Source organism: Pristiophorus japonicus, chromosome 1 (assembly GCF_044704955.1).
Source record: "Pristiophorus japonicus isolate sPriJap1 chromosome 1, sPriJap1.hap1, whole genome shotgun sequence".
NCBI classification, from domain to species: domain Eukaryota; kingdom Metazoa; phylum Chordata; class Chondrichthyes; family Pristiophoridae; genus Pristiophorus; species Pristiophorus japonicus.
The window spans coordinates 140,088,393-140,112,400 of record NC_091977.1 but is presented as its reverse complement, the minus strand read 5'-3'; the positions used below and the strand labels follow the sequence as shown (position 1 = coordinate 140,112,400).

The 24,008-nt window shown below is 43.5% G+C and overlaps 1 protein-coding gene across 2 annotated transcripts in view; it reads right to left on the bottom strand.

The window, feature by feature from the left end:
- dtwd2 (DTW domain containing 2) overlaps nt 1-24,008 on the bottom strand; it is a 263,343-nt gene that overhangs the window by 123,180 nt on the left and 116,155 nt on the right. For both annotated transcript variants that reach the window (XM_070883402.1, XM_070883411.1), the window contains exon 3: nt 21,893-21,987. In XM_070883402.1, coding sequence (XP_070739503.1) covers nt 21,893-21,987 — 95 coding nt within the window. The remainder of the gene's footprint in view (nt 1-21,892; nt 21,988-24,008) is intronic.

Below are 24,008 nucleotides of genomic sequence, written 5' to 3'. Positions count from 1 at the left end.
CACAAACAGTGGGGGGCAAAGCCAGGTCCCGGCGCTGAAAACAGTGCCGGGACCTCTGCACATGCGCGCTAGAGTGTGCAGTAGCTTCTCGCCCCCACAATCTCTGCAGGCTGTGTAAGAGCGGCCCGAAGCACGCCGCCCCTAGCCCTGGCCAAATGGGCTCCCTCATCAGCTTGCCGCGTTCAGCTCAAGCATATCATATCAATGACTGAATGATTTCCCGTCTCTCTCACTGATCCAAAAGACTTTCAGTAGCTTATTAATGATTTAGGTTGCAGCTAGACGGCAGATTCCAATTTGGGATGAGCATTTGACAGAAAGTGTCTGTCAGCTGTCAGACAGGCAGAGAGAAGACCTTCGTTCTGCTGTGGACTGGCCTCAGTCTGACTGTTGGTGAGATGCAGTGGGAGAGTTCCAGTTCACATGTGTGCTTGGACAGGTTAGATGCAGGAAAAATGTTCCCGATGTTGGGGAAGTCCAGAACCAGGGGTCACAGGCTAAGGATAAGGGGTAAGCCATTTAGGACCGAGATGAGGAGAAACTTCTTCACTCAGAGAATTGTGAACCTGTGGAATTCTCTACCACAGAAAGTTGTTGAGGCCAGTTCGTTAGATATATTCAAAAGGGAGTTAGATGTGGCCCTTACGGCTAAAGGGAGCAAGGGGTATGGAGAGAAAGCAGGAATGGGATACTGAAGTTGCATGATCATACTGAATGGTGGTGCAGGCTCGAAGGGCCGAATGGCCTACTCCTGCACCTATTTTCTATGTTTCAATGTATATTTAGAACTCCAGTTCTCCCAGCAACTCATTTTTAGTGTTAGGGAAGGTATGAGCAGGTACGCCCACTTAGTTGTATTTATTCCGTTTTAAAACTGCCCGAAACCGCCCTTAGCCCTGGCTGAATGGGCTCCCTCATCGGCTTTCCCTGCCGCGTTCAGCCTCCCTCCCCACCCCTCCCCCTCCTTTACCGATGCCGCGTTGAGCCTAGCCTCCCGGTGTGCGTCTTACCGCCCCTAGCCCTGGCCGAATGGGCTCTCTCATCGGCGGCCAGCTGCTAATATTTTTCGGCAGTAAAGCTTTGCTGAAGATAGGATATCAATTTTTTATTTGCTTATTTATTTATTGATTGATTGATTGATTATGTGTCCTAAATTCTTGTTTGATTTACATTCAAGTTTACTCTTCATCTGCTTTCAAAAGGAATTTTGTAAAATAGTTTGGCTGAAACTCTTATTCACAGGACTTGCTATGATGTATTTGCTAGTTTACCAATCCATTTTTAATCTAGTTGTTTAGTGCTTTGTAAGTCTTGGTGCTCGGTGCAGGTCCTCTCAGCTTCCTTGTAATTTTTATGTTTTATTGAATGTTTATTTTTGTGCTTTGTTTAGTGTTTGGTGCTTTAAATGTACTTATGCTTCTTTAATGTTGTTGTGAAGGTGTTTAGTGCTTTGCAAGGTCCCCTCAATTTCCCTTCCACCGCCCACCTCTGGCTACCTGCGCTGATTTCTTAGCTCACCGCAAGGTTTTTCTGTGTGGACACAAATGGCCACATACACTGGCCTAAGTTAGTTTGGAGTAACTTTTAGCTGTCTAAACTTGCTTAAAGGGCCAAAACAGGCGTAAGTTGAAAAAAAAACGATACTAAAAAAAAACGCACTAACTCACTTACACTGGAGCAAATTAAATGGGCAGAGTTGCGATTTTTAAGATACTCAAAAAAAATCTAGTTGCTCCAAAAAAAACGGAGCAACTCCTGGGGAAACTTGGGCCCAATATTATCTCTGTTTCTCTTTCCACAGATGCCACCTGACCTGCTGAGTATTTCCAGCATTTTCTGTTTTTATTCCAGATTTCCAGCATCCGCAGTATTCTGACCTATATCTGACTCGAGTCCAACACTAATGTGGTTGGCTCTTAACTGCCCTGTGTTGCAGCATGGCAAGCCACTCAAACCGCTAGAGAGGAACAATAAAATAAAACCAGCTGGACCACTCGGCGTTGAATCAGGACATGATTAATGCACACACTGCTCAGTCATCCCTGCAAAGTCCTCCTCACTAACATCTGGGGACTGGTGGCAAAATTGGGAGAGCTGTCTCTCAGATTAGTCAAGCAACAACCTCACATAGTCATACTTAGATCACAGGTATCAACCAATGTCGCAGACTCGTCCATCCCTATCCCTGGAAATGTCCTGTCCTATCGGCAGGACAGACCCAACAGAAGTGGGGGCACAGTGGTGTAACTCAACTTCGGCCATTAAAAAAACGTCCACTTGATTGGCACCCCTTCCACCATCAGCGAACCATGGCTGCAGTCTGTGCTATCTACAGGATGCATTGTAGCAATTTGCCAAGGCTTCTTGGGCAGCACCACGTAAATACGCACCTCCACCACCTTGAAGGATAAGGGCAGCAGGTGCATGGTAACACCATCATCTCCAAGTTCCCACAAACTCACACAATCCTGACTTGGTCCCTGTTCTTTCATTATTGCTGGGTCAAACTCCCTAAATAGAATCATAGAATGATACAGCACAGAAATAGGCCATTCGGCCCATCGTGCCTGTGCTGGGTCTTTGGTAGAGCTATCCAACTAGTCCGACTCCCCCACTCGTCTCCATACCTCTGAAATTTTTTTACCTTCAAGTATTTATCCAATCGCCTTTTGAAATTTGCTACTGAATTTGCTTCCACCACTCTTTCAGGCAATGCATTCCAGATCATAACAACTCGCTGTGTAAAAAATGTTTTCTCCTGTCACCTCTGGTTCTTTTGCTAAGCACCTTAAATCTGTGTCCTCTGGTTACCAAACCTTTTGCCAGTGGAAAGATTTTCTCCTTATTTACTCTACCAAAACTCTTCATGATTTTTAACACTATTAAATCTCCCCTTAACTTTCTCTGCTCTAAGGAGAACAAACCCAGCTTCTCCAGTCTCTCCACATAACTGAAGTCCCTCATCCCACGTACCATTCTGGTAAATCTCTTCTGCACCCTCACTAAGCCCTTGACATCCTTGCTAAAGTGTGTTGCCCAGAATTGAACATGATACTCCAGCTGAAGCCTAACCAGTGTTTTCTAAAGGTTTAGTATAACTTCCATGTGTGCTCGATGATGCTTTGTGTGACAGCATGGCTTTCATTCTCTGAATGCTGCCCACATACGTGTGGGTCACGCACCGGTGACATGAGCCATATTGTTAATGGATAGCCCTGGTCTCCCAGTAGCCACCCTCTGGTTTGTCATGGTGGATCAAATGCAGATGGGACAACTGACTGCCGCAGAATGAAGGCATAATTTCTTTTGGGTGCGCGGTCCCATTAACGAGCTGCGTTGCCCATTCAAAATTTCAAAGATTCAGAAATCTCCCATTTGAAAAGCCAGTCCCGTGCTGCGCAGGACCTTCAGACTTAGCGGGAACGTTGATCATGACTGCTGCCAGGATACCGGGCATTCACCTGCATGATTCACTGGGTATGGTCACACACGAGCTGGACACTGAGGGAGTGGAATCCTCTTTAGTTGCGGTACATCTCAGAGTTGAGATGAGGCATCCGCAAAGTGGCATGCGTGCAGTCAATGGCACTCTGCAGAACGGGAAAACCGGCAATCCTTGCAAAGCCAAATGGTCATTCTGCTTGCTGCTCTCTGGCACGAGAGAAGGAAATGTATTTAGCTCTCTTGGAATACAGAGCCTCAGTTACCTCCCTTATGCGACAGTGCATGGTAAACTGGGAGATGTTGAAAATATCTCCTGCTCCAGCCTGGAAGGAGCCCGACGCACAAAAGTTCATGGCCACTGCGACCTTCACAGCCTCTGGCAAAGTAGTCCTCGCCCTCCTCTAAAGTTGCAGTTGTGGCTGCAGCAGGTGGCAGATTTCAGTGAGGTGTGCTTGGTGAAGCGCAGACCTCTGATACACCCTTCCTCGCTAAAGATCAGGCAGGAGTATTGCTCCCTGAACACCCTGGGCTTATACGCCCTCCTGCTGAAAGCCCTTCTCCCCCTCTAGCTTGTCCTGCTCTGTGTCGCCTCTGCTCAGTTTCCTCGTCATGCTGCAGGGCAAGTGGACTGCCAACTACTGCACCCATGTCTGGGAGCAAGTGGTTGGTGCAGAATCCAAATCCTTCAGCACCCACCATACCACTCCCTGCAGACTTTAGAAACTTTAAATAACTGTAGAAATCACCAAACACTTCTACAAACTCAGCAACAGCCAGTAGAAATCAATCAGCAACTAACCTGTAAGGAGGTGATGATCTCTTTAAATAACGATGCTGGGGGTTCTTCCTGCAGTTGAATGAGTGTTCAGCTCGAGTGTTGAGCTCCAAAATAACAGCGCTGGAATCGAATCAGCGTGATGTCACGATTTGCCTGTCTCTGCATACTTTCAGTGCATGCTCCCTGCGCCCGTGCTAATGACGTGCCCAGGACTGCGTCCGGTGTGGCCCGCACCAGAAATGCGGGCACATTTGGATCCTAATCAGCACCGGCAGCACCCAAACAATAGCACTGCAGAGCCGAATTTTGCGGCCAAAGCTTTTATTAATAAAGCCAAGGATCCTATATGCTTTTTTTTTTAAAAAAACAGCCTTCTCAACCTGTCCTGCCATCTTCAAAGATTTGTGCACATACATCTCCAGGTCTCTCTGTTCCTGCGTCCCCTTTAAAATTATATCATTTAGTTTATATTGCCTCTCCACATTATTCCTATTAAAATGTATCACTTCACTACATTAAATTTCATCTGCCATATGTCTGCGCATTTTACCAGAATGTACATGTCCTCCTGAAGACTGTTTCTATCCTCCTCGTTCTTTACTACATTTCCAAGTTTTGTGTCAACTGCAACTTTGAAAATATGCCCTGTATACTAAAGTCCAGGTCATTAATATACATCAAAAGGAGCAGTGGTCCTAATAATGACCCATGGGGAAGCCCACTTTATACTTCCTTCCAGTCTGTAAAACAACTGTTCACCGCTACTCTCTGTTTCCTGTCCCTTTAATTCCATGGACTTCAATTTTTCTACTGTCTATTATGTAGTACTTCGTCAAATGCCTTTTGGAAGTCCATATACACAACAACCACCACATTACCCTTATCAACCATCTCCTCTACTTCATCAATGAACTCAATCAAGTTAGTTAAACATGATTTGCTCTTAACAAATCCATGCTGCCTTTCATAAGAACATAAGAACATAAGAAATAGGAACAGGAGTAGGCCATTTGGCCCCTCGAGCCTGCTCCGCCATTCAATAAGATCATGGCTGATTTAATCATGGACTCAGCTCCACTTCCCCGCCTGCTCCCCATAACCCCTTATCATTTAAGAAACTGTCTATTTCTGTCTTAAATTTATTCAATGTCCCAGCTTCCACAGCTCTCTGAGGCAGCGAATTCCACAGATTAACAACTCTCAGAGAAGAAATTTCTCCTCATCTCTGTTTTAAATGGGTGGCCCCTCTAGTTCTAGTCTCCTCCATCAGTGGAAATATCCTCTCTGCATCCACCTTATCAAGCCCCCTCATAATCTTATACGTTTTGATAAGATCACCTCTCATTATTCTGAATTCCAATGAGTAGACTCAACTTTTCCTCATAAGTCAACCCCCTCATCCCTGGAATCAACCTAGTGAACCTTCTCTGAATTGCCCTCAAAGCAAGTATATCCTTTCATAAAAATGGAAACCAAAACTGCACGCAATATTCCAGGTGTGGCCTCACCAATACCTTGTATAGCTGCAGCAAGACTTCCCTGCTTTTATACTGCATCCTCTTTGCAATAAAGGCCAAGATTACATTGGTGTTCCTGATCACTTGCTGTACCTGCATACTAACCTTTTGTGTTTCATGCACAAGTACCCCCAGGTCCCACTGTACAGCAGCACTTTGCAATCTTTCTCCATTTAAATAATAACTTGCTCTTTGATTTTTTTCTGCCAAAGTGCATGACCTCACACTTTCCAACATTATACTTCATCTGCCAAATTTTTGCCCACTCACTTAGCCTGTCTATGTCCTTTTGCAGATTTTTTGTGTCCTCCTCACACATTGCTTTTCCTCCCATCTTTGTATCGTCAGCAAACTTGGCTACGTTACACTCAGTCCCTTCTTTCATGTTGTTAATATAGATTGTAAATAGTTGGGGTCCCAGCACTGATCCCTGCGGCACCCCACTAGTTACTGGTTGCCAACCAGAGAATGAACCATTTATCCCGACTCTCTGTTTTCTGTTAGTTAGCCAATCCTCTATCCATGCTAATATATTACCCCCAACCCGTGAACTTTTATCTTGTGCAGTAACCTTTTATGTAGCACCTTGTCATTGATGACCTCAAACTTTTCTGAATGCCAATTAATTTTAACATAAGAACATAAGAAATAGGAGCAGGCGTAGGCCAGACGGCCTCTCGAGCCTGTTCCACTATTCAGTAAAATCATGGCTGATCTGATCTTGGCCTCAACTCCACTTTTCTACCTGTTCCCCATAAACTTTGACTCCCCTATAGTTCAAGAATCTGTCTATCTGAATATATTCAATGACTCAGCTTCCACAACTCTCTGGGGTAGAGAATTCCAAAGATTCACAACTCTCGGAGAAGAAACTCCTCTTCATCTCCGTCTTAAATGGGCGACCCCTTATTCTGAAATATGCCCTCTAGTTCTAGATTCCCCCACGAGGAGAAACATCCTCTCAGCATCTACCCTGTGAAGCCCCCTCAGAATCATATGTTTCAATAAGATCACCTCTCATTCTCAACTCCAATGAGTAAAGGCCCAAACTGCTCAACCTTTCCTCATAAGATAACCCCTTCATCCCAGGAATCAACCTAGTGAATCTTCTCTGGACTGCCTCCAATGCAAGTATATCTCTCCTTAAATAAGGAGACTTCGGGCTGGACTTTTGGTTGGAGGCACTAATGGTGGTGGGTCGGTAAATTTTGCACTGGAAAATGGATTGCGACGGCAGCCAAAAAATTTGGTTGCTGCGCCCTGAGAGTGGAGTGGAATGCTAAGGGAGATGTTCCACACCTCTCTTATGGCGCTAGGCCGGGAGAGCAACTGAAACTCCGTTGCTAAAGATCCGACTTCGGAGTGCCCTAAGAGAGGCCTCCCTGCAAAAAAGAAAATCGGGACAGAAAACACAAAAAACATTTCCGATAAACATCCCCCAAATAAAGATGAATCGCAAAGAAACCCCAAAGAATTATCAATTAAGCTTACCTTTTCAAATCATTCCTTCCCTTAATGCCCCAGGACAGCTCAGACTGCTAGTTTTCTCAGGTGGTCTCACTACGGAGCGCTACGGGTACCACTCCAAGCTAATATCGCATCACTGTCGAAACTGGGGGCGTTGCACACCAGCATGACGCTCCCAGGCGCTACTACTCGGCGCCGCCGCAACACCGGCACCAAATTTCCCAGCAGGGCACTGAGCATTTCGGGACCCATTACAACCCCTCCATGCGCTAACAGAGGTGCAATCCAAACAAAAATCCAGCACCAAAACTGCACGCAGTACTCGAGGTGTGGTCTCACCAACGCCCAGCGTACAGTTGTAGCAAGATATCCCTACTTTTATACTCCATCCCCCTTGCAATAAAGGCCAACATTCCATTTGCCTTCCTAATTACTTGATGGACCTGCATGCTAACTTTTTGCGCTTCATGTACAAGGACACCCAGATCCCTCTGAACCACAGCATACTGTAGTCTCTTTCCATTTAAATAATATTTTGCTTTTCTATTCTTCCTACCAAAGTGGATAACCTCACATTTTCCCACATTATACTCCATCTGTCAAATTTTTGCCCACTCACTTAGCCTGTCTATATCCGTTCGCAGGTGTTTTGTGTCGTCCTCACAGTTTGCTTCCCCACCCACCTTTGCATCATCAGCAAACTTGGCTATATTACACTCGGTCCCTTCATCCAAGTCATTAATGTAGATTGTAAATAGTTGAGGACCCAGCATTGAACCCTGCGGCACCCCACTAGTCATTGTTTGCCAACCGGAAAATGACCCATTTATCCCGACTCTCTGTTTTCTGTTAGTTAGCCAATCCTCTATCCATGTTAATATATTACCCCCAACAGCATGAGCTCTTCTCTTGTGTAGTAACCTTTTATGTGGCACCTTATTTAATGTCTTTTGGAAATCCAAATACACTACATCTACTGGTTCCCCTTTATTCATGCTGCTCATTACATCATCAAAAAACTCTAATAAATTTGTCAAACATGATTTCCCTTTCATAAAACCATGTTGACTCTGCTTGATTATATTATGATTTTCTTAATGTCCTGCTACTACTTCCTTAATAATGGATTCCAGCATTGTCCCAATGACAGATGTTAGGCTAACTGGCTTATAGTTTCCTGCTTTCTGTCTCCCCCCTTTCTTGAATAAGGACGTTACATTTGCGGTTTACAATCCGCTGGAACCGTTCCAGAATCTACGGTATTTTGGAAGATCACAACCAATGCATCCACTATCTCTGCAACCACTTCTTTTAAGACCCTAGGATGCAGGCCATCAGGATCAGGGGACGTATCAGCCCTTAGCCCCATTAGTTTGCCTAGCACTTTTTCTCTAATGCAAAGGATTGTTTTAATTTACTCTCCCTTTTTCCCTCTGATTTTCTACTATTATTGGGATGCTTTTAGTCTCTTCTACCATGAAGATATTTGTTTAAAGTCTCTGCCATTTCCTTGTTTCCCATTATTAATTTCCCAGACTCATCCTCTAAGGGACCAAGATTTACTTTAGCTATTCGCTTCCTTTTTATATACTTGTAGTGGCTCTCACTGTCTGTTTTTATATTTCTTGCTAGTTTACCCTCATAATCTATTTTCTCCCTCTATTATTTTTTTGGTCATCCTTTGTTGGTTTCTAAAATGTTCTCAATCTTCTAGCCTACCACTAATCTTTGCAACATTGTATGCCTTTTCATTCAATTTGATACCATCCTTAACTTCCTTAGTTGGCCACAGATGGTTCATCCTTCTCGTAGAGTCTTTCTTTCTCAATGGAAACTATCTTAGTTGAGAATTATGAAATATCTCCTTAAATTTTGTTAAATCTATTCTCGTACTCTCTCTTTGCCTTTTATTCCCTTTTTGAGATCGCCTCTGCACTTTCTATATTCAGCTTGATTCTCTACTGTATTGTGAATTATACATTGGTCATAAGCCTCCTTTTTCTGTCTCATGATAATCTCTATTCTTCTTTTCCCCCTTGTGGGAATGTATCTATTCTGTACCTTAACTAGCTCCTCTTTATAGGCTTCCCATTGTTCAATTACTGTTTTGCTTACCAATTTTTGATTCCAGTCCACCTCGGCCAAATCCCTTTTCAGCTCACTGAAGTTTGCCCTCCTTCAGTTAAGTATTTTTAAACTCGATTGTATCTTGTCCTCAGTGTCAATTGATAGTGGGGGGCGGGGGGTCGGCGGGGCAGATGTGGCGGGAAACATCCCAGCCACTCCATTGACGCCATTGACGTCTGATATAATTTTCAGGTGGGCCTTTAAATGGTCATGCAACCTGTCATCCTGAAACAGGCGGGTGGCTGCTTAAATATGTAAATCACTATCCTAATCAGTGTTATACACTCCGGTTTCAATTTTCAGGTATAAATGAGATGAGTATGCACTGTGCACACTATGCCTTGTGGTACCAAGCACTGAGCGACCTAATCATTTGCAGGTTGCCAATGAAATGGTCAAGAAACCTTCAACTTTTATTTGGTGCAGACAGGAGGGGCAGCAGTGCCCAGAGCCAGAAAACACTGCAGCATGCTGCTGGCCCACTCTACTCTCCCTATTGTCAGATTGGATCTCCCCTTCCCTCACAATCCCGACCCAACGACTCAGCATTGGAGCTGGCCGATTTCATAGCCTTCCCGGATATGTGAGCTGCAGCCAAGCGCATACAGCACACTGGCTGCATATAATTGAGACCCAAGCCTCAAAACAGCTCCGGCCTCATGCTAGCAAGAACTCTGCCAAACTCACCCCTGTTTTGAGCAGCAATTGAACCCTGCCCCACCCCACCATTCTTCACATGTGTGGAGAATCTCCAAGTCTGAATCAGTATAATTCGCTCAGTCCAATTGGAATTGTGTCTTTCCTCAGGACACTATTTAAAGGCTTGTTTGTTTTCCAAATGATTTGAAAACAAACTTGATCTTAAATTTTAGAAGCTTGTTGGTGCAGAAGTTTTATTTCAGATTTTTTTACTTCAGAGAAACTGTTGAGAGATTAATTACAGTAGATGTGCCTTAGGTTATTGATAATGAGAATTACAAAACAATTGTCTATCTACATAAGAAATAGGAGCAGGAGTAGGCTATTCGTCCCTTTAGCCCTTCAAGCCTGCTCAGCCATTCAATAAAATCATGGCTGATCTCTTACCTCAACTCCATCTTCCTACACTATCCCCATATCCCTTTATTCTCTAAATATCCAAAAATCTAATGATGTGTCTTGAATTTTTAAAATATTTGTTCATGGGATGGTGGGCGTTGCTGGCAAGGCCAGCATTTATTGCCCATCCCTAATTGCCTGTGACAATGAAGGAACGGTGATATATTTCCAAGTCAAGATGGTGTGTGAATTGGAGATGATGGTTTTTTAAATTCTTTCTTTTTTAATCAATTTTTTAATTCATTCCCGGGATGTGTCGCCGGCAAGGCCAGCATTTATTGCCCATCCCCAATTGCGCACGAGAAGGTGGTGGTAAGCCACCTTCTTGAATACAACTGAGTGGTTTGCTAGGCCATTTCAGAGGGCACTTAAGATTCAACCACATTGCTGTGGGTCTGGAGTCACATATAAACCTGACCGGGAAAAGAGGGCAGATTTTCTTTCCAAAAGGACATTAGTGAACTGGATGCGTTTTTACGACAATCCAGTAGTTTCATGGTCACCATTACTGATTTTGTTTTTGTTATTCCAGATTTATTTAATTAATTGAATTTAAATTCCCCAGCTGCCGTGGTGAGATTTGAATGCATGTCTCCAGATCATTAGTCCAGGCCTCTGGATTACTAATCCAGTAACAAAACCACTATGTTACCGTACCCCTGGTGTCCCCATGTGCCTGCTGCCTTTGTCCTTCTAGGTGGTAGAGGTCACAGGTTTGGGAGGTGATGTCAAAGAAACCTTGGCGAAATGCTGCAGTGCATCTTGTAGATGGTAAATACTGCAGCCACGGTGCACCGGTGGTGGAGGAAGTGAATCTTAAAGATGGTGGATGTGGTGCCACTCAAACAGGCAGCTTTGTCCTAGATGGTGTCGAGCTTCTTGAGTGTTGTTGGAGCTGCATTCATCCAGGCAAATGAAGAGTGTTCCATCACACTCCTGACTTGTGCCTTGTAGATGGTGGAAAGGCTTTGGGGAGTTAGGAGGTGAGACACTCGTTGCAGAATACCCAACCTCTGACCTGCTCTTGTAGCTACAGTATTTATGTGGCTGGTCCAGTTAAGTTTCTGGTCAATGGTGACCCCAGAATGCCCCCTCACGATCTCTGTATTGAGAAGTTCGGCTTTCCCCAGGTGCAGTCAAAATCAATGCACTATAGTGGAAATCCGTTCGTGCGAGCTGCTGTGATGTCAATAAGCTGTCTAAGCAGCCAATCATAATGCAGAATTCTCACACAGGGAACCAGGAAATAGAAAGCACGGAGATCAATTTTATTTTTTTAACAGAGAATGAAATAAAGATTGGGACATACACATAGTTTGTTCATGATATTTCAGCTTCTAAAAAAAATTACCTTTTTTATTACATTTAAAATCAAGTAATTTTTAATTTATTGGAGAAATTTGACATTCCACCATTATAAAATTAGCTTTTCAGGGCCAGAACGGTTGTCTATCAGTAGTTATTACTCAGATCACTGTTAAAAACTCAGTTACGCCTCGTTTGAATGGATCTAATATTTAAAGAGTTTCTAACAGCGATATTTGCTCGGAAAAGGGGAACTTTTCGTCAAATCAGTGATTTCACTGTTTGCCGGCACTGGGTCGGGCCGGTAGTGGAAGGAGGCGGGGGCTCCACAGGGCAGCCTCTGGAGAAGCAGTGACTGACAGGCTGCAACTACAGGATTTCCGTGTCAGGCTACGCACGTGCTACATCTTGAAGTTCTGGTCAGTTTCAAAGGTGAAATGACGGCAAACAGTGCCAGGTCACCTTTATCCCTTTATCAGGACCATAAGTTCCGGGCCATTATGATTTCCAATGCCCTGTTACCACGTCCCCAATAATAGATTCTAGCATTTTCCCGACTACTAACTTCAGGCTAACTGGTCTCTAGTTCCCATTTTCTCTCTCTCTCCTTTCTTGAATAGTGGGGTTATACTTACTACCTTCCAATCCACGGGGACCCGAGAATTTAAGAAATTCTGGAAGATCAAAAACAATGCATCCACTATCTCTGCAGCCACGTCTTTTAAAACCCTAGGCTATAGGCCATCAGGTTCAATGGATTTGTTGGCTTTTAGTTCCATTAAATTCTCCAGTACTATTTATTTACTAATACTAATTTCTTTAAGTTCCTCATTCTCATTAGACCCTTGGTTCCCACATTTCCGGGATGTTTTTTGTGTATTTTTCTGTGAAGACAGATACAAGTATTTGTTTAATGTCTCTGCCATTTCCTTATTCCCCATTATAAGTTCTCCTGTCTCTGCCTGTGAGGGACCCATGTTTACTTTCGCTAATCTTTCATTTTTACCTACCGAAAGAAGAATTTATAAACTGTTTTTATGTCATTTGCTAGTTTACTCTCATAAATTTTCTCTCTCTATCAAGTTCTTGGTCCTCCTTTGCTGAAAATCCTCCCAATCCTTCGGCTTACTACTCTTTTTGGCGACATTATAAGCCTCTTTCTTTAATCAAACGCTCTCTTTAATTTAAATAAAAACAAAATGCTGGGAGTACTAAGCAGGTCTGGCTGCATCTGTGAAGGTCCCGAGCTTCATGTTAGAGGAGTGGAAGATGCCTGTGTGTGATTTCTTTTAACATGGGGTGGTCATTGCACACCGGCTACCACACGGGCTTAGCTGAGCAAGGTCTTCCAAGATGACTAGAGAATAGGCACTGCTGTATGGGCCTAGTTGCCTATGGCGAGATGTTGGCCACAGGCTCGGCGCTGGGTAGCGCCAATGATGGTAGGTGATCCAAGGCTTGGTTGGGGGCAAGCATTGGGCGGTGGGGGGGGGCAGTGGTGTACTGGAGTTCAGAATGGGGGGGGGGGGGTCACAGCCATTGTACTCACCACGTGCTGCAGGAGGAGAGGAGGCCAGGCCATCAGTGGGGAAGGAGAGGTCCAGATGGGGAGTGGGGGAAGGTGGAGGCCTGATAGCCAGGCCCAGTCGCCGCAGGAGGTCCAGCCCGGAGGCCCAGGTCGCGTCAGGTCGTCGCAGGAAGTCCAGCCGGGAGGCCCAGGTCGCGTCGAGTCGCCGCAGATGGTTCAGCCCGGAGGTCTAGCCCGTGCCAAGTCATCCAGTCGCTGCAGGAGATCCAGCCGGGAGGCACATGTAGCGTCGAGTTGCCGATGTGTGGTTGGCGGGAGGCCCGAGGTAGGCCTGAACTTTGGGATTCGCAGGGTTGGGGATAGAGTGGGGATTTAAGAGTTTAAGACCCCATATTAGGGTCTATTCGGGCTAGGGCTGGGGCTTGGGGAAATTTAGACAGTGGGAGGGGGGAGCTTGAGGGTGGAAAGTTGTTTAGCAGAGGAGCTCCCTAGGGAGCTGCTACCCCGACGGCCACTGGGAGTACTAGGCAGGTATGGCTGCATCTGTGAAGAGAGAAGCAGAGTTAACGTTTCAGGTCGATGACCTTTTGTCAGAACTTGAAAAAGTTAGAGATGTAACAGATTTTAAGCAAGTGCAGGGCAGGGAAAGGGAGGAGCGAAGGAAAGAGCAAACGGGAAGTCAGGCGTGATTAAATGACAACATGTATGATTGTACAAAGTAAAAGGAGATGGTGGTGGGATAAGTAAAGATTGGTCTAAAAGAGGTGTTTCTTTCCAGTTCTGACGAAAGGTCATCAACCTGTAACGTTAACTCTGTTTCTCTCTCCACAGATGCTGCCTGAGCATTCCCAGCATTTTCTGTTTTTATTTCAGATTTCCAGCACTCGCAGTAATTTGCTTTTGTATTACTACCTTTAACTTCTCTTGTTTGCCATGGTTGGACCATTTCACCTGTGTGGTTTTTATTCCTTAAGGGAATGTACATTCATTGCAAATTATGAATTATTTCTTTAAATATTTGCCATTGCTTATCTACCGTCATATCTTTTAATCGAGCTTTCCAACTTATTTTAGTCAATTCGCCTCTCATACCTACCTACGCAGTTTGCTTTGTTCACATTTAAGACACTAGTTTCAGACTTAACTAAATCCAACATAGAATACTATCATATTATGATCACTGCTCTCCAGGCGCTCCTTTCCTACAAGGTAATTAATCCTGTCTCATAACACAATACTAGATATAAGATAACTGAGGGAAATCTTTATTAGTCGGGAAATTGTGTTGGGGAAATTGATGGGATTGAAGGCCGATAAATCCTCAGGGCCTGATGGACTGCATCCCAGAGTACTTAAGGAGGTGGCCTTGGAAATAGCGGATGCATTGACAGTCATTTTCCAACATTCCATTGACTCTGGATCAGTTCCTATCGAGTGGAGGGTAGCCAATGTAACCCCACTTTTTAAAAAAGGAGGGAGAGAGAAAGCAGGGAATTATAGACTGGTCAGCCTGACCTCAGTAGTGGGTAAAATGATGGAATCAATTATTAAGGATGTCATAGCAGCGCATTTGGAAAATGGTGATATGATAGGTCCAAGTCAGCATGGATTTATGAAAGGGAGATCATGCTTGACAAATCTTTTGGAATTTTTTGAGGATGTTTCCAATAAAGTGGACAAAGGAGAACCAGTTGATGTGGTATATTTGGACTTTCAGAAGGCTTTCGACAAGGTCCCACACAGGAGATTAATGTGCAAAGTTAAAGCACATGGGATTGGGGGTAGTGTGCTGACGTGGATTGAGAACTGGTTGTCAGACAGGAAGCAAAGAGTAGGAGTAAATGTGTACTTTTCAGAATGGCAGGCCGTGACTAGTGGGGTACCGCAAGGTTCTGTGCTGGGGCCCCAGCTGTTTACATTGTACATTAATGATTTAGACGAGGGGATTAAATGTAGTATCTCCAAATTTGCGGATGACACTAAGTTGGGTGGCAGTGTGAGCTGCGAGGAGGATGCTATGAGGCTGCAGAGTGACTTGGATAGGTTAGGTGAGTGGGCAAATGCGTGGCAGATGAAGTATAATGTGGATAAATGTGAGGTTATCCACTTTGGTGGTAAAAACAGAGAGACAGATTATTATCTGAATGGTGACAGATTAGGAAGGGGGAAGGTGCAGCGAGATCTGGGTGTCATGGTACATCAGTCATTGAAGGTTGGCATGCAGGTACAGCAGGCGGTTAAGAAAGCAAATGGCATGTTGGCCTTCATAGCGAGGGGATTTGAATACAGGGGCAGGGAGGTGTTGCTACAGTTGTACAGGGCCTTGGTGAGGCCACACCTGGAGTATTGTGTACAGTTTTGGTCTCCTAACTTGAGGAAGGACATTCTTGCTATTGAGGGAGTGCAGCGAAGATTCACCAGACTGATTCCCGGGATGGTGGGACCGACCTATCAAGAAAGACTGGATCAACTGGGCTTGTATTCACTGGAGTTCAGAAGAGTGAGAGGGGACCTCATAGAAACGTTTAAAATTCTAACGGGTTTGGACAGATTGGATGCAGGAAGAATGTTCCCAATGTTGGGGAAGTCCAGAACCAGGGGTCACAGTCTAAGGATAAGGGGTAAGCCATTTAGGATCGAGATGAGGAGAAACTTCTTCACTCAGAGAGTGGTGAACCTGTGGAATTCTCTGCCACAGAAAGTAGTTGAGGCCAATTCACTAAATATATTCAAAAGGGAGTTAGATGAAGTCCTTACTACTCGGGGGATCAAGGGGTATGGCGAGAAAGCAGGAAGGGGGTACTGAAGTTTCATGTTCAGCCATGAACTCATTGAATGGCGGTGCAGGCTAGAAGGGCTGAATAGCCTGCTCCTGCACCTATTTTCTCTGTTTCTATGTTTCTATAGCCTGTTACCTTGTTGGTTCCTTGACATATTGATCTACAAAACAACTTTAAATGCATTCCATGAACTCATCCTCTGCACTATTACTACAAATTTGGTTTGCCCAGTCTGTATGAAAATTAAAGTCCCACATGATTACTGTATTACCATTGTTACATGCACCTCTAATTTCCTGATTTATACTGTGCCCAACACTACATCTCCTGTTAGGGAGGCCCAAATCTATTCCCATCAGTGTTTTTTGTCCCTTCTTGTTTCTTAGCTCCACCCAGTGATTCCAATCTTGTTTTTCCGATCTAAGACACTTTCTACTGTCTTTATCCCATGCTTTATTATCAGAGGTACAAACCCTCCTTTTCCATTCTGCCTATCTCTTCTAAAAGTCAAGTATCCTGGAATATTTATTTCCCAACCTTGGTTACTCTGCAGCTAAGTCTCTGTAATGGCTATTTGATCAAACTCATTTATTTCTATCTGTGCTTTTATTTAATCTATTTTGTCGCGAATGCATTCAGATATAGTGCCTTTAACTGTAACTTTTTTCTATTTTTCCTGATGTCATCTTCGTCATTGATGGAAATAAATGAGTTTGATCTAACCTTTATCTTGTTGGTTCTCCCCAAATGCATTACCTCACACTTCTCCAGATTGAATTCCATTTGTCACTTTTCTGTCCACCTGACCAATGCATTACATCTTCCTGCAGTGCACAGCTTTCAACCTCACTATCAATCATACGCCCAATTTTTGTGTTACCTGAAAACTTCTTAATCATGCCCTCTACATTGAAGTCGAAATGATTGATATATACCACAAAAAGCAAGGGACCTAGTACTGAACTCTGCGGAAGCCCACTGGAAGCAGCCCTCCAGTCACAAGAACACCCATCAACCATTACCCTTTGCTTCCTGCCTCTGAGCCAATTTTGGATCCAACTTTCCACTTTCCCTTGGATCCCATTAGCTGCCATGAGGAAATATTAAGGGGTTTAGCAGCTTTGAAAGTAGATAAGTCCCCAGGCCCGGATGAAATGCATCCCAGGCTGTTGAGCAAAGTAAAAGAGGAAATAGCACAGGCCTTGACCATCATTTTCCTGTCCTCTTTGGATCTGGGCATGGTGCCGGAGCATTGGAGGACTGCTAATGTAGTACCCTTGTTTAAGAAGGGAGAAAGGGATAGGCTGAGTAATTACAGGCCTGTCACCCTAATCTCAGTGGTGGGAAAATTATTGGAAAAAATCCTGAAAGACAGGATAAATCTGCATTTGAAAAGGCAAAGATCAATTAGGGACAGTCAGCACGGATTTGTTATGGGAAGATCGTGTTTGACTAACCTGATTAAATTTTTTGAAGAGGTAACCAAGAGGGTCGATGAGGGTAGTGCGTACGATGTAGTATATATGGATTTTAGCAAGGCTTTTGATAAGGTCCCACATGGTAGACTGGTCATGAAGGTTAAAGCCCATGGGATTCAGGGCAAAGTGTCAAGTTGGATCCAAAATTGGCGTGGAGGTTGGAAGCAAAGGGTAATGATTGATGGATGTTTTTGTGACTGGAAGGATGTTTCCAGTGGGGTTCCGCAGGGCTCAGTACTGGGTCCCTTGCTTTTTGTGGTATATATCAACAATTTATATTTGAATATAGGGAGCATGATTAAAAAGTTTGTAGACGATACTAAAATTGGCTGTGTGGTTGATAATGAAGAGGAAAGTCATGGGCTGCAGGTGGATATCAATCTACTGGTCAGGTGGGCAAAGCAGTGGCAAATGGAATTTAATACAGAGAAGTGTGAGGTGATGCACTTAGGGAGGGCTAATAAGGAAAGGGTATACACATTAAGCGGTAGGCCACTTAATAATGTAGATGAACAAAGGGACCTTGGAGTGCTTGTCCACAGATCCCTGAAAGTAGCAGGCCAGGTGGATAAGATGGTTAAGAAGGTATACGGAATGCTTGTCTTTATTGGCTGAGGCAGCAGGGAGGTTATGCTTAAATTGTATAATACTTGGCCACAGCTGGAGTACTGCGTGCAGTTCTGGTCGCCGGATTATAGGCAGGACGTGATTGCAATAGAGAGGGTGCAGAGGAGATTTACTAGGATGCTGCCTGGAATGGAGAATCTTAGTTATGAGGACAGATTGGATAGGCTGAGTTTGTTCTCATTGGAACAGAGGAGGTTGAGAGGAGACCTCATTGAGGTGTACAAAATATTGAGGGGTCTGGACATAGTGGATAGTAAGTGTCTATTTCCATTGGTGAAGGGATCTATTATGAGGATCTATTAGTTTTAAGGTGGTTGGTGGAAGGTTTAGAGGAGATTTGAGGGGGGGGCTTCTTTACGCAGAGGGTTGTAGGGATCTGGAACTCGCTGTCTGGAAGAGTGGTGGATGCAGAAACTCTCAGCACTTTTAAGAGATGGTTGGATGGGCACTTAAAGTGCAGTAACCTGCAGGGTTACGTACCTAGAGCTGGTAATTGGGATTAGACTGGATGACCTTTTGTTGGACGGCGCAGATATAATGGTAAGCACTGCAGGGAATAGAATACGGCCAGGGTGATCTCCTGCATTAGTTTCGATCGCCTGGATGGGTCGGAGAGGAATTTTCACAGATTTTTTCTCCCTAAATTGACCTGGGTTTTTATCTGGTTTTTGCCTCTCCCAGGAGATCACATGGCTCCGGTTGGGGTGGAGTGTAGAATGTTTCAGTATAAGGGGTGTCGAGGTTGTGTGAGGCGGACTGGTTGGGCTGGGTGCTCTTTGCCTTTCCGTCACTGTTCTTAGGTTTATATGTAACCTTTAGGGCTGCTGACCAAGGGCCATGCGGCTCTTTGTCGGCCGGCGCAGACACGATGGGCCAAAATGACCTCCTTCTGCGCTGTAAATTTCTATGTTTCTATCTTGTCAAAAGCCTTGCTAAAATCCAGGTAGATCATCAAATGCTCCACTCTCACCGCCCTCCTTGCTAACTCCTCAATAAATTCTATCAAGTTAGTCAAACACAACCTTCCTATAACAAATCCATGCTGACATTCCTCTATTAATCCGTGCCTTGCTAAAAGTTGATTAACACTGTCTCTCAGAATTTTTTCCAATAATTTTCCCACTGCAGAGGTTAGGCTGACTGGCCTGTAATTACTCGGTCTATCTCTTTCTTCCTTTTTAAACAATGGTACAACATTAGCAGTCCTCCAGTGCAACACCTGTAGCCAGAGAAGATTGGAAAATGATGGTCAGAGCCTTGTTTATTTCCTCCCTTGCTTCTCTTAGCAGCCCGAGATACATTTCATCCGAGCCTGGTGATTTATCCCCTTTCAAAGATGCTAAACCCCTTGATATGTCCTCTCACTATGTTTATCTCATCTAATATTTCACACTCCTCCTCAACTATAATGTCCGCATTGTCCCTGTCTTTTGTGAAGAGAGATGCAAAGTATTAATTAATAACCATACCCACATTTTGGCCCCCACACAGGTTATCCAGAAGCCAATTGATAAAGTCCCACACAAGAGACTGTTAACTAAGGTAGAAACCCAGGGAATTGAGGCAAATTGTTGACCTAGTTAGGAAATTGACTGAGCAGCAGGAGACAGAGAGTAGGAATAATGGGTAGGTACTCAGATTGGCAGGATGTGACTAGTGGTGTCCTGCAGGGATCAGTGTTGGGACCTCAACTATTCACAGTATTTATTAACGACTTAAATGATGGCATAGGAAGCCATATATCCAAATTTGCTGATGACACAAAGGTAGGTGGCATTGTAGACAGTGTAGATGAAAGCATAAAATTACAAAGGGATATTGATAGATTAAGTGAATGGGCAAAACTGTGGCAAATGGATTTCAATGTCGGCAAATGCCAGGTCATCCACTTTGGACATAGAAAGCATAGGGCAGGGTACTTTATAAATAGTGAAAAGCTAAAAGTAGTGGAAGTCCAAAGAGACTTGGGGGTCCAGGTACATCAATCATTAAAATGTCATGAACAGGTACAGAAAATAATCGAAAAGCCTAATGGAATGCTGGCTTTTAAATCTAAAGGACTAGAATACAAGGGGGTAGAAGTTATGCTGCAGCTATACAAAGCCCTGGTTAGACTGGCGTGCCGTGAGCAGTTCTGGGCACCACACCTTGGGAAGGATATATTGGCCTCGGAGGGAGTGCAGCGTAGGTTTACCAGAATGATACCCGGACTCCAAGGGTTAAGTTACGAGGAGAGATTACAAAAATTAGGGTTGTATTCCCTAGAATTTAGAAGGTTAACGGGTGATCTGATTTACGTTTTCAAGATATTAAGGGGAACAGATAGGGTAGATAGAGAGAATCTATTTCCGCTGGTTGGGGATTCTAGACTGGAGGTTGGAGTCTAAAATTTAGAGTCAGACTTTTCAGGGGTGAAATTAGGAATCACTTCTACACACAAAGGGTGATTGAAGTTTGGAACTCTCTTCCGCAAATGGCAATTGATGCTAGATCGATTGTTACTTCTAAATCTGAGATTGATAGCTTTTTGTTAACCAAAGGTATTAAGGGATATGGGTCAAAGGCGGGTATATGGAGTTAGGTCGCAGATCAGCCATAATCTCATTCAATGGTGGAACAGCCTCGTGGAGCTCAATGACCCACTCCTGTTCCTATGTTATCGTTTTGGTCTCTAATAGGCCCGACTCTTTTACAAAGAAGTAAGTTACACTGGGCATTTTTCCTCTTCCAACATCATCCACTTACAGTAGCCTGGATCCAGAAATACCTAAGAAAGTAGTGCTTCTCAGTTTAGATGACAAATGTCCAGGTAGAACAAACATAACAAACTGAAAATCATCCTTAGCTAACATTTCGATGAAAGCCAAATTTGATGAAACTAAAAAGATACTCCAATTGACAGGCCTGCAGATGCTATCTACCATCACTATTTTTCTGTTGATCCAAGTACAGGTAGCAGCTATCAGTCAAGTAAAATAATCCCCTACACCATAAATTGGCTGTATCATTTTGATTCTTCTGGGCGATGCCTCTGGTATCTGAAGATGAATGGAATGACAGATAATTCAGCATCAGTCCAGTTCTAACCATTCCATGCATTTCCAATTAGCAACTAAAAAGCCACAAATTTGAGTATTTTATGGGTTACAAGTTACAGTTGCTGATACGGTGTGAGTGACTTTTTTAAAAAATTATGCATTTTCCTTTTTTTTTTTAATTATGCACTACGTCTATCCTATTTCAATAGCCATCTCTGGGTTAAGTACAAGTGAAGTCCATATCCCTGATAGTTTAGAAGGCTTTCAATGGTATCCACTTTCCAAGGTGGCCTGATAGCTAAGCAGGTTGTCCATTTCTCTGGTATTTTAGGAGGTTACATATCCTTTATATCATTTTCTTGAGGAATTTCTCAGAAACTGAGAAAGGGAGAGAGGGATGGAGGAAGGAAGGGAGGGAGGGAAATGGAAAGTAGGGAGGGAAATGGAAGGGAGGGAGGGAAATGGAAGGGAGGGATGGAGGAAGGAAAGGAGAGAGGAAGGAAGGAAAGGAGAGAGGGAGGAAGGAAAGGAGGGAGGGAGTGAAAGAGAGAAAAGAAAGGGAGGGAAGGAAGGAAGGAAGACTTGCATTTATATAGCACGTATCACAATGTTAGGACGTCCAAAATTGATTTATTCAGCCAAGAAGTACTTTTGAAATGTAGTCACTGTTGTAATGTACAAATATGGAACAGAATGTATCTTTACCTCTCCTCACTAAAACGTCTCCCAATAAAGACTTTGCATTTGTCAGCTGGAAGGCAGGCAGCTAGAAGAGGCACAGTTCGCAGTACTCGACTCTCCTGATTTAAGAAAAAGTTTATGAAGTGTTAGAAGAGTTTTGAGCCATTACACTAGAAAAAGTCTCACTTTCAAATTTCCAATACAAAAATCTGTTCCCCAACACAGATCTTTGCAGCTCATGTTCTAACCTTCTGCACATGAAATATGTATGGTCTCAGCACTTGAAAACTAAATGTTGGAGAGCTGATCTGAAATTTCCTCCTTACTTTTAGCCTTCGTGCATTTCCCAAATTCCAATAAATCTTTCAGAACAAATCTGTCCCCAGCAATACATAAGACAATTTCCCCTTCCAAGTATTGCCATTTACTGGTTTACTGGTAAATTAGTGGTGTGAGATAGTTAAAAGACAAATAATTAAATTATTTCAATAATGTGCAATATTTCCACATCAACACAGTCCTCTCCTTAGTGAGGAACAGAAAGGATGAAATCTTATCCCACCATGCTGCATGTCATACTTTGATGTAGCACCGGCATGCTTTGCCACTGCAGCAACTTTTAGAGATAAGGAGATAAGAATTAGGAGCAGGAGTAGGCCATTCGGCCCCTCGTGCCTGATCTGCCATTCAATGAGATCATGGCTGATCTTTGACCTCAACTCCACTCTCCTGCACTGTCCCCATATCCCTCGATTCCCTTCTTGTTTGTTTGTAACTTTTAAAGTATTAATCAGTGCAAAAAGCTAATCATAAACTTATTTGCTGCTGGTATTACCAGCTAAAAAATAATTGTAGTCTTAAAATAAATAATTCCATTCCACGTAATAAATTAATCTGGCAGTGAAGAATCTCTTGGACCCGTAATCCTAGTTTTGTTCGTTCTATCTGATAATTTAGGATTCATAGATTCAGTCAAACAAATGAAATTTCACTCACCTAAAGCTTGTTCCTAGTTTCTCTTCATATTCTACACACCATCCCTCCATACATAAAAATGCTTTTGTTCCACAAGATCTCCTGCACTTGTGCCATCTAATTTATCGAAACAGAATACTGCAGAATACAAATTTCTTCACAATCTGCAGCTCTGCAATTATCTATCAAAACATACACTTGGAGCATAACACTCTTGTTTTTCTCTCCCTTAATGATGAAATCTCCATTATCATGAAATGTTCCACTGACTAACTCTGACAAGAACTCATGTGCATTCGCTGCTAATGATATTTAACAAAGTGATGCTGACTGCTCTTACCTGAAGAATTATTTATATAGTACACATACTCTTGGCTATGGTTTCATGCTCACAGTTGTTTGCTTCAGACAGTCTGTGTTGATGTGGCAATATTACAAGTTATTGATATAATTTAATTATTTTTCTTTTAACTACCTCACACCAACACCACAGTATCCACCAGCCAGTAAACCAGTAAATAGCAATTTTTCTAAACCTGAATACATAAGTATTGCTAGGGATAGATGTCACAACTATTTGGAAGCCAGAAAAACTCATGATGTAATGAGTAATTATGAAGAGCCCATATCTGAAATGTTAACTTATCTGTTCTCTCCACAGATTCCGACTGACATCATTGGGACCAAACTGCAGTTTGAACTCAGCTACCTGAGAGTGAAGCCACAGTGAGTTTTCCACTTGGCCAACCTAGCGAGGAAGTAGATTGAAGCAGAAGAGGGCCAAAAAGGTACGTTTTTTAAAAATGCCAGGAGGAGCAAGAATGCTTCACCAAGCCGCACAAGAAAAGTTTAGGCCTCCCAGTCGAAGACTTGGTTCCCCTTTCCCAATCACGAGATCTCCGCAAGACAGCTCCAGCAGCTAATCCCACCATTTATCTGGTGTCAATCTCCGGGCGATGCAATTTTCCGCCAATTCCCACCGATTTTCTGCCTAGCACAGGTAGTCTAGCAGGATTTAAATCAGGGTCCACGGAGCAAATAAGTTTATTTTTACAGCTTTATTCATTTGTCCTCCCAAGTTTAAGGATTAATCTATCTAAACTCCTAGGGCAAGAAATTGAATAGATTAGCACCACCTGTTACTGCTGGTGAAGAGCGCTACCGT